The 11,441-nt window shown below is 34.5% G+C and overlaps 1 protein-coding gene across 1 annotated transcript; it reads right to left on the bottom strand.

The window, feature by feature from the left end:
• Positions 201-8,198, bottom strand: LOC109850451 (phosphoinositide phospholipase C 2-like). Its single transcript, XM_020420473.1, has 9 exons — positions 7,798-8,198; positions 6,400-6,596; positions 4,797-4,932; positions 4,499-4,717; positions 4,184-4,416; positions 2,015-2,132; positions 1,619-1,771; positions 1,440-1,526; positions 201-701 (listed from the first exon to the last, which is right to left on the bottom strand). Exons 1-9 carry the CDS (start codon positions 8,098-8,100, stop codon positions 408-410), a joined length of 1,740 nt encoding a protein of 579 aa, XP_020276062.1. The 5' UTR covers positions 8,101-8,198; the 3' UTR covers positions 201-407.

Below are 11,441 nucleotides of genomic sequence, written 5' to 3'. Positions count from 1 at the left end.
AAGCAATAGGTGCAACCAAATATAGACCTGTAGTCTCTCTCTCCAATCATTTCTCACTACCAACCACTCTCAATATCAGAAATATTTTGGAAAAAGAAGTACGAATCAGGGACCTAAGGATGCAGAGCAATTTGAGATTTTCCACCTTTTTTGAGATTAAAAAAAAAAAATAATAAAAAAAATTGGCTTCACACTCGGCACAATTTATTTGTAGATCAACCACCATTTCAATGTGCATAATAATATCTAATAGGAGTATGGTAAACAAGTTACAACAAATGAGATTCTCCCCGATCACATTACATGTGATATATCTCGAATTATTAAACAATAACAACACAACTCTTCAAGTGCTTGCAGTAACTTTGGATATTCACAATAGCTTTAGGGAGGTAAAAACATTAGTCTCAAAGGAACTCGAAACGCATTAAGAGTTTGACATGATTCAGTTTTTCTCCCTTTCGATTGCAAAGAGGGATTGCTCGAATCCCAGACCTTAACTCCCAAACCGGCAAGCAAGTTTGGCCACCAAAATCATCTCCTTTGTTGAGGTCATATTCGTGTACTTCAATCCGAAGCAAGGCCAACTCGGGTACAGTCAATGGAAATGTGAACTCTTCATCCCAAAATGGAGCCCAGTTATCCTCAATTGCCTTGGTTCTCATCATTACTGTGTCAGCTGATACTCCAGCTATTCCAATCTGTGCAAAATAAGTTATAATTTGTGCATGTTTCAAGTTCAGTATTTTTAAATGAAGACTGTTACATTTTGCTGAATATGAATCTCTCCATTTGCAAAGTTTTTGTATGATCTTTTACTGTTTAGTTAAGAACAGGAAACAAGTTAAAATGGTCGTCGCAATTTGCAGCAATTTTCTGCAGATACACACCCTGAGGGAATGTTTTTTATTATTTTACTCTCAGGGTATCTATTTGTCAAAAAAAAAAAACAATATTCTCTTCCTCTGAAGTGTGAATGTGTCAAAAAATGCAGAAGGGGTGGGTCTATTTGCAAATATAAAACTAGAGTAGTAAGTTCAATACATCAATATTACAGGGGTCTATCTGCAATTAACCCTAAATTTTAAGGTTGTGCCTAGTGGGGTTCATATGCGAGTTAAATCACATTTGAAAGAAGTAGATAAAGTAATGAACTCAATAAGAAGTTGGATTCACCATCTAATAGGTTAACTTTTAGAATTAATTCGATTTTCAACATATATTTAAGCTCTGTTTAACTCCCACAAGGTCTGTATTCTCCCCTACAAATGGTATCAGAATCCAAGTCATGCCTCACGGAGAAAAAAGTGAGTACAATCACGCATAAAAAGAAATACTGCATTAAACATTTAACCTCCTTGTCATAAGTCAAGTCTTACCAATCTTCTAAAATTTCTGTTTTAGTTTGCAACAAAATTTCACCTTGTTAACTACCTTACCCTTGTATAAAAGTCTGGCGGAGAATATTGATCAAAATGTGTACGATGAAAATCCAAGCGCCAACCATCGCCCATATACACCCTCACCTGTGTCAAAATGCATAAACTAGACTAGAATTCAAATTATCAGGCCAAACGAGAGAAATTAACAAAATTTGCAAGTATCTAAGATCACTGACCTTCAAGACCTTTTTAATCGGCAGAGTAGTGTTAGGATTGAAAACCTTACCATCTTGATTAGTATTCAAGAGAAAATCAGGCTTCTTTACATAGCCACATCCTCCATTGGCCCTAAACATTCCATGCACCAACCACAGTGACCTCCCATATCCCTGTTATACAGTATATAAGTCCATTTAAGTATAAGTTTAGTCAATAACAATTATAAGCACTACGTTCCTGATTGTACTGAAGCAGACGCAAAAGATTAGAACACATATTTTCCAGGCATGAAAATATCTTTCAAGCCTCGTTAAGAATGAGAATTGAAGGCAATTATGGGATTTTCCAAGCATTTTTAATAACAGAATAGAATAAAAACATATAGGAAAAAAAACTAAATAAAAGGAAAGCACCTGCATATTTAATGCAACCATCTGAGCACCATGTATCCAACCAAGAACAGGATTGTAATTTGAAGAGGTAACTCGTGTACCTTTTGGATAAATCCTCAAAAGATTCCTCTGTGTGAACCTAGAAACAACGTTTTTTGGAATCTTAATCTTCAATGTTAATGTAGACAAATAAAACAGTAGAATTGAATGATGAATAATATGAATTACCATAATTCCAGTGAACTCTTATCATATCATACTCCCTTTAAAAGCATGAGTTCGGGAAAATCTTTTGGTAGACAAAAATACCCTTGAAATTCAAATACTAATCCATTAAGTAAGAGTGAGTTGATAAATTGATGAATTTTTATTGGATATACATAGTATGAAAATAATGATATAGTTTAAATTAAAATATAAACATGAATGAAATTATTAAATGTCAAATTTACAAATGTATACAAGATGAAGGGCGTGTATGCAAAAACCAAACAAATTAGTGAGACAAATAATGTTCGCCCTAGAGGTCGAGACCAGGAACAACACAGACCTACAAATGTACATAATATGGATGGAGTATTTGCAAAATATACCAAACAAATTAAAGAGATAAAATCGTTCTCAAAATTATAAAAAAGAAAAATTAAAACAGACGACTACGATATGAGGGTACAACGTGACGATTTCTCACTAGCTAAAATTCAAGTAGTTCACGGTACTGCATAATTAGTTTTAAAGTTTAATTATACTCTTATTAATTAAATAGAATTCTATTTACAATTGTTATCCTCTCACATACCAATGTATATAAGTTAAAAAATTACAACGATTTCCATAACACTTTCATCTCCTTCTACAGATATATGTCTTTGTTGTTTTCTTCTTATTAGATTAGATTAGATTATTTTAAAGCAATTAATTATATTGTATATTTAATTTTTTTTTCATATCAAGAAATATCATTAATTTTCACAACATTTTTATCTATTTTCTTCTTATTAGATTGGATTAGATTATTTTAAAGCAATTAATTATATTGTATGTTGATCTTTTTTCAGATTAAAAATTATAATAATTTTTATAATACTTTTATCTCTTTCACCAGGTATGTGCATTTGTTATTTTCTTCTTATTAGATTAGATTAGAGCGTTTAAAATTATAAATTATAAAATTGTAATAATTTTCACATCATTTTCATTTATTTTTTTTCTTATTAGATTAGATTAGATTATTTTAAAATAATTATTTATATTGTATGTTTGATCTTTTTTTTCAGATCACAAAGTTCAATTATACTATTATTATTTAAACAGATATTGTTTGTATAAAAATCAAAGAGAATCTTACACATATTTTAGATCTCAATTCCAATTGTAATATTTACACATGGGTGATGATTAAAATAAATTTTATGTATGAGCTTAACTTATATAATACTACTTTAACCGGATTAGATAATTTAATTTTTTTAACACCTAAACTCTTCCACAAAATCAAAAAGAGAGTAGCAATGCTATAGCTATATATATCCACAGGACCGCAGATATATTGAAAATGAATGAACAAAACCACACAAATAAAAATCATATTAATTACCCACACGCACCCACTATTTTCAAAACCATCATTTTCCATCTCCATCTCTATCTCCATGTATAATATATCCACATACCAAATTAAGCTGCTGGAGTTTCTCCTCACCAACTACACCATTGATCAACCCGTCTTTTTCCTTTGTACTTAAATTGTATAACATTCATTGCAATGAGGACTCACATGGACCCAACAAAAAAATATACCAGACCTTGTAGTTAGTTAATAAAATGAGATCCTATCATTAGAAATAAGCTAAGTAAAGATTAATAATTCTTAAGAATGTACTACGTTCCCCTAGCTTCCACAGGAATCTTGTTAGTTGTTTATTCCTGACCCCAAGAGATTTTCAAAATTAATCATCTATTTCATAAATTTTTAAAAAATGTTTAAATAAAATTTATGACAAACATAATAATCCATGCTTATAGATTTTAACTCAAAATGAACCTGACTTATTTTATAGTAAGAAAATAAATAATTTTTTTTGATATTTAACCACGTGCATTGCACATGCACAAGAACTAGTATTAAAAAACACACCACTTAATCATTTAAAGAAACTACCCCACAAACCAAATGCTCATTTGAGATACCTGATAATTTCAGGACCATGAGAAACTATAGCCTTCGCAAAAGATTGCTCACTTAAGCTGAGGCGTGAAACTTTATGAGGATCTACTTTTAATGAATCACTCAGTTCTTTGTGTGAACCTTTCTTAGCAGAGATAGCGATAAGATGCTTATATTCAGGTGCAGTTGGCTGATGATAAAATTGATCACCATCATCATGGTCCTCCTCTCCATGTTCATCATGATCATGCTCGATCTGAAAGCAATCAAGAAGTATAAAATAAAGTTGTAGATATCTAGATAAATATTAAATCTCTAATAAATCACATTAAATTCACCTTATGTTCAAAATCACCATCAGATTCACCCCAAGGTTCCTCTTCGGATTTCTTTTGCAGTTCATGCTCTTTGTCCTTCATACTTTTGGATTCAAGGAATTCCTTTGGTGGTTTGGTTGAGATTATAATCCTCAACTTTAAATCTTCTGGTGAAGGAAACTCCTCTAAAGATTCAGATTTTGGATAGAACAGCATTTCTCCAAAAGTTTCAATAAGAATCTAGAAGATAAAAGATATACCATGATCATTAAATGGCATATTGAAACTGACATAAAAAGATTCCGAAATTATCATTTACCTGTGCTACTTTAGCCTGAAGATCTGGAGTTAAGTGATCTTCCAATGTAATTATAACTGGATATGGAGATGCAACAAATGCATTTTCCCTTATGGACCTTACGCATTTGCTGAATTCCGCAGGAGTGGTTAATGTCCTACAATGAAGAATTAACTCAAGTTACTTCCAACTTAAAGGATCTCCTAGGATTAAGGATTAGCTCAAGTTACCTCCATGTTAATAAATTAAAAAAAAACAGCATCACAGATGCAGTCATTCATTGGCTAGGATATAGTACACAAGACAAAGCATGTAACTAGAAAGTACATGACAAACAGCAGTACTAGTTAACTGATACGTGATTGCATCAGATGGATTTACACACACGTGCCACACACACACACGCATGCGACAAATTGCAGACAAACCGCTGTGGTAGAAAGGTAGTCACAGAAAACCACATATATTAATACTCTTAAGGTCCCCTCAGTTGCCCATGCGGACTATCAGATTGTTGCAATTTTGTTCATCACTATCAGAAGCTTTTAGCCATTGCAGCGAAAGCAAATGATGAAAACAATTACCCAAAAGACAGAGGTTAAGTCGATAGTTTCAACTTTAGTTAGATCAGATCATATTAGACTAGGTTTACAATAGGGGTAAGTTTAAGAGTTTATATAATAAAAAAGAAATAAAAGGATAAGAAACTTATAGTCATAGTTCATATGTACCATTCATGCGCAACATCCTTCTCAGGATCTGTTTTGTAATTCCTTTGAAAGGGTTATTTTTAAATCTTTTAAGTGAAGCCTGTACTTAGGCTTAAGAATCAAGTACTGTATACCTTTCAGATAGTAAATGAATTAAGTTATGTGCCTATGAAGAGTGTTAGAATTAATATAAAACTATAATCCTTGATCCTCACTATAACTTCGGAGTTTTGGTGTAATTGTTAGAGGAACTAAATTTAAGATGGTATCAGAGCAACCCAGGTTCAAATCCCACCGGCCACGAATTAAATGCGGATTTTCTAAAAATTGACACCGCTACTTGAGTCCATATTTCGACCAATAAAAAAGGGCGCTCGACCTGCGGGGGCGTGTTAGAATTAATATAAAACTATAATCCTTGATCCTCACCATAACTTTGAAGTTTTGGTGTAATGGTTAGAGGAACTAAATTTAAGATGGTATCAGAGCAACCCAAGTTCAAATCCCACCGGCCATGAATTTTAAGCAGATTTTCTAAAATTGACACCGCTGCGTGAGTCTCTTTTTTAGCCTATAAAAAAGGGCGTTCATCCTGCGGGGGCATGTTAGAATTAATATAAAACTATAATCTTTGATCCTCACTATAACTTCGGAGTTTTGGTGTAATGGTTAGATGAACTAAATTTAGGAAAGAGTATCTCGCTTCTAATTTTAATTTTCTCTACATCGTTTTCTTTCATCAAAGATAAACCAAAACATAGGAGCAACATAATTATTCTAACCTTCTCTGAGGCGTGCATCATTCTTCAATATCTAACCAAAAAATCATCGGAAAACTCATGGTTTGTTAAAACTTGCGAGTTCATTTTTCAAACCAGAAATGTCATTGGTTCCACTGAGTAAAACTTATTTACCTGCCATGACGAACTTCCACCTCAGTGTTTGTAGAATTTGGCCATATATCCAGTTCAATAACTCTCACTCCTCTTTGCAATGCGTTGATTACAGGGACATCGCTAGCATCACTACTAAGTTGATTGCCTGTTAAGTAGGAGTTATGACCCGTATATATGAAATAGTGGGATAATGGAGCTGTCATGTCTTGATAAACCTGAAAATAAATGTTAATATGCAAGCATCATAATACTCTGCTACTTGAAATAATTTGAAAAAAAAAGAAGACATAAGAAGGAAACTGCAGACAGATTTATTAAAAATTCCACAAATTGGAAAAAAAAAATCATAACCCAGTAAAGTTAGGAAGTATTTCATCCATGTTTTTGTTATGGAAAAACTATTGATGCAGCAAAATTTTCTGTCAAGGAGGTAATTATGATATTCTGACAGTTTGCTACATCTCATCCATTTATTCCAAAACTACTCCATTAAGCTAATTACTCCATGCTAACTGAGAATTTTTGAATTTCTTCACCAAAAAATTTAGAACATATTGACCAAACAACAAAGAATTTTTGGAACATAGCTAGCAAACAACAAAGAATTAGCTGAAAATACTTTCTTCAGTAGAGATAAAGTTAATATGCTAGCTGAACAGTGCAATTTCTCAAATGGTTTTCATTTCCGAGCTGTGGAAGATAAAGAAAAGCACCAAGAATAAATCCTACAGCTCATGCATGAGAATCTAATGAGTAGCATTAAACCAAGTTAGAACCTTTCTAGAATGAGAGAGAGAATATTTCAATTGATTTGGATATCTTACTTTAGCACAACATAAACAAAGTAAATTGGAATCAGGAACTAACTTGATTGATGCACAATTTCAGAACACTTAACAAAATCTCAAAAATCATCCAAGCATAAAGACCAAATTTTTTTTAAAAAAATGAATAAATTACACTTAAATACCCTATTGTTTACCCGATGTTGCACATAAATACCATCATTGTAAATGACTTCACATAAATAACCTAAAATTTCTAAAAGTCGCACTTTAGTACCCTAGGTTATGCAAACATAAAAGTTTATGAATTTCCCTCTAAAAATTCTCATGCAGCACTCACCTACTACTTTTAGGCCATTTTAATCTTTCGTTTTTGTTAAGTTTATGGTTAAACCTATCAAAATCCTATTTTAAACCTACCTGATTCTATCTTAAAATTTCAAAAATTTCACCAAATCATGACATTTCAAAATTTCACCTCCTCTCATATTCTATCAAAATTTAAACTTTTCTATATAAACCTCCATAACTCCAAATGCCCATATCCACCAACGCATCAAAATCTCAACTTCACACCCAAAAAAGAAAAAAATAATAATAAGAAATAAATAAAATCAAAACACCAACTTACTCCAAGAGATGGATTAAGAGGTGGGTTATCATCACCAGCTAAATACCGAAAAAACCCATCAAGATTAAACCCCTTCTTCTGGAACACGTGCTTGGAATCCCTCGACTCCAAGATTTTCTTTGCCGTTTCCCTCGTAGCGCTAGTTTCGCCCTGGACCTCGACCAAGAACCGCTGCAGGTGGTCCAGGCCCATGAACCCATTATCGGAGTAACTGCTGAAGAGATCCTTAATAGGCTTTGGTGGGCCGTCTGTAGCGCCCCGGAACTTTCGGTGGAAGCACCAGCAAACTCTGAAGGTTGTCATGGAGGGAGGGGCTAAATGTAAGTTTTGAGAAGTTTAGGAGGATGGTTTAAATAGTGAGGTTGAGTGGGCTGTGAAGGGGGATCGTCTGCTTTGCTTCTTCTGCATGGTTGGGTTTTGAATACGGATGGTTTTTTTTTTTTTGGTTCTTTTGTCTTATGGTAGACTTGATTCTGACTGTGGGGTCCGCTTAAGAAAAATACCTTAAGGGGCTGTTTGGTTGGTTTCTTTTGCCCCTGATTCCCTGCCAAAACTGACAGCAGCTTTCTTGTTCTTGCAAAAACGCCTTTTTTAGAGGCGTTTTGACAAGAAAGCTGCCAAAATTGAAAGCAAACTGTCAGTTTTGACAGGGAATCAGGGACAAAAGAAACCAACCAAACAGCCCCTAAGAATCCAAAATATGGGAGTGAGTGAGTTGTCCCACCCTATTGCATAATGAGCTGACCCCTATTGCATAATGAACTGACCAACTCATTATGCAATAGGGAGGGGACACCTCACATGTCCCTTCCAATGGTCTCATATTTTGGGTCCCTGTAGCAGCGCTCCCTACTTAATAGAGTTCACATTTGTAGGTGGCGGGTGAAATGTTGGGTGTCCACACGTTTATGACTGTAATGTTATTTTTTCTCTATCTTAGTTGGCTTCGTCAACTTGGAATAACAGAAGTAATTTATCTTAATAGAAAAAGGGGAAAAAAAGGATAGAAATGTAAAAACAATTTTGGCTAAATCGCACTTAAATGCCCTATAGTTTCACCAATCCTATACTGAAGTGACCTTTACTTTAAAACCGAGTAAATAAATGCCCCGTAGTTATAGATAAATGCTCTAAAGTTTTAAAATGTTACACTTTGGTGTCCTCTTATTTACTTAATGTTACAGATTGATGCTCTCTTGTTAACCTAATATTGTTTATAAATACATTCAGTTTGTAAATAACCTCATTTTAATATCCTAAAGTTTCTAAATATAGCACTTTAGTATCCTGTGTTATATGATATTCTTGGATACATAGAGAAATGCTAACACCATCTAGGATTTTTTAACTTTGGGGCATTGATCTACAATATTTAAATACTTTTGGATATTTATTTTCTCGGTTTTAAAATAGGAGTTACTTAAATATAATGTTGGTGAAACTATAGAGCATTTAAATGCAATTTAGCCAACAATTTTTGGTGGTTGCATTATAAGTCAACTTAATTTCATAAACTCAATTTGATCAACCTTTTATAGTGCAACTGCAAACCCAACAGTACTAGATACTGTTGGTCATTTTTTTTAAAAGAAAAATTAAGGAAAAATGAGAGGATAAAAAATGTTTACATATTATTTTAGTGCAAATGGTAATTAATAAATCTGAATTTCTTGTGAGTTAACTTCTAAAAACTAGTCAATTTCAAGATAACAAATTGGGATGAGAATCTTCTCTTTTGGAGGCAAATCGCATGTCAATCTTCTCATGGTCCTAGCTTGTCGAAAATAATTTGATTCTTATTCTTTTCTTTTCTAAAGATTTTTTTTCTACGCAAGCTATACTCACATGTTTTTGAAAAAAAGTATTTTCAATCTTTTTTAAATCAAAATTGTATATGTTCTTAGAACAATGCTGCCAACTAGACTAAAACTTACTACAGAGAAAAAGCTTAGATTGGAGCATTAATTATCACATATTGTCTTAAATAAGGTCTTAAATCTTCTACTAACACTAGTCTTATTTTACCTGACTGAAGGTAGATCTCATGTCAATACTGTGGAGAAGAATTGGAAAAAGCAGATTTTTGGTCATAAGTCGACTCATGCACAGGCATAAGTCGACTTATGGTAAGTCGACTTATGTTGGTGCATGAGTCGACTTACGTTCTGCTCTGGATTGTTGGTTTTTTGCTCTGCCAAGTCGACTTATCAGGTCTGATAAGTCGACTTATGATCTCTTCTCCAGTTGCTGTTTTTCGCTCTGCCAAGTCGACTTATGCAGACTGATAAGTCGACTTATGACGGGTTTTTTGGAAAGTTCAGGTTCCTATTTGCAGTCTGTTTGGGTTTCTGTTTTGGTATAAATACCAATACGATTTGAGGGTTTTGTGAGGAGAGTTTTGGGGTTTTGGAGCACAGAAAAAGAGAGATCTTTCTGAGCTATTTGTTAGGGTTATTGGTTGAGAGATTGAGAGATTTGTTGGTGAGATTAGTTGGTTCGTTTGAGCGATTTGTAATCTCAATTTGTACTCTCCTTCTCTATTAGTGAAAACCCACCCCCTTCTTGCCCCGTGGACGTAGGCAATTTGCCGAACCACGTAAAACCTTGGTGTTTGTGTTTTGTTTGGTCTTTCTCTCGGCGTTCGTTGGTTTGGTTTCTCAAAGCATCAGTCACAACAAGTGGTATCAGAGCACGGGCAACGCTTGGGCTATTTGGAGGAGTAGATCGCTTTGGAAGTTCATCTAGGGCTTCGTTTGGTGATAAAGGTGGGATCTTTTTTTGTAAAAATCTCGTCTTTTTCAGTTTGGATCTATTTCTCGTTTGTTTCCGCATTGGTTTGGTGGTGCCTTGAGGATTATGGCCGAGAAAGAAGGAGTTGTGGGCAGTACTTCCGGCGTGAAGACCGTCCAAAGCTTGAATATCCACTCAATGAAGATTGATGTGGAAAAGTTCAATGGCACAAACAATTTTGGACTTTGGCGATGCGAAGTCATGGATGCGCTCAACGCGCAAAATTTGGAAGATACGTTGGAGTTGGACGGGAAACCGGACAACATTGATGAGAAGGTTTGGAAAAAGATGAATCGAACGGCGTGTGGTGTGATTAGGTCTTGTCTCACTCAAGATCTAAAGTATGATGTGATCAATGAGACTTCTGCAAAGAAGATTTGGGAGATCCTTGAGAGCAAGTATTTGACCAAGAGTGTGGAGAATCGCTTGCATTTGAAGAGGAGGCTTTACCGCTTCCAGTTGAAGAAAGGAACCTCCATTGGTGATCACATGAACCACTACACGAAGCTTCTTGCGGATTTGGCGAATGTGGATGTTAAGATTGAAGATGAGGACAAGGCGTTGTTGCTATTGAGTTCCTTGCCTGACGAGGAATATGAGACCTTCGTTCTTACTCTTATTAATGGGAAGGCATCTCTTTCGTATAGTGAGGTCACCGCTGCACTTGTGAATTATCAGCTTCGAAAGAAGGATAAGGAGACTTCGTTTGAGCCGGTAGCGGGGGCGTTGGTCGCAAGAGCAAAGGGTCCAAACCGTAGTGGGAGGTCGCAGTCTAGAGGGGCACATCTTGGAGTTCGTAAGAATCAATGTGCCTTTTGCAAAGAAGATGGACATTGGAAAGCCGATTGCCCAAA

The sequence above is a fragment of the Asparagus officinalis genome, chromosome 7 (assembly GCF_001876935.1).
Source record: "Asparagus officinalis chromosome 7, Aspof.V1, whole genome shotgun sequence".
In the NCBI taxonomy this organism is placed as follows: domain Eukaryota; kingdom Viridiplantae; phylum Streptophyta; class Magnoliopsida; order Asparagales; family Asparagaceae; genus Asparagus; species Asparagus officinalis.
The sequence above is the reverse complement of the archived record's forward strand: the minus strand, read 5'-3'. Positions and strand labels throughout refer to the sequence as shown.

What these genes read in the sequence shown, in the direction of transcription:
- LOC109850451 (XM_020420473.1), bottom strand. Translation starts at nt 8,100, where the DNA reads ATGACAACCTTCAGAGTTTGCTGGTGCTTCCACCGAAAGTTCCGGGGC. An exon ending in TTCAGGCTAAAGTAGCACAG is followed by an intron (nt 4,718 to 4,796) that starts GTAAATGATAAT and finishes TTTATCTTCTAG; the next exon opens with ATTCTTATTGAAACTTTTGG. An exon ending in TGGTTGCATTAAATATGCAG is followed by an intron (nt 1,772 to 2,014) that starts GTGCTTTCCTTT and finishes ACTGTATAACAG; the next exon opens with GGATATGGGAGGTCACTGTG.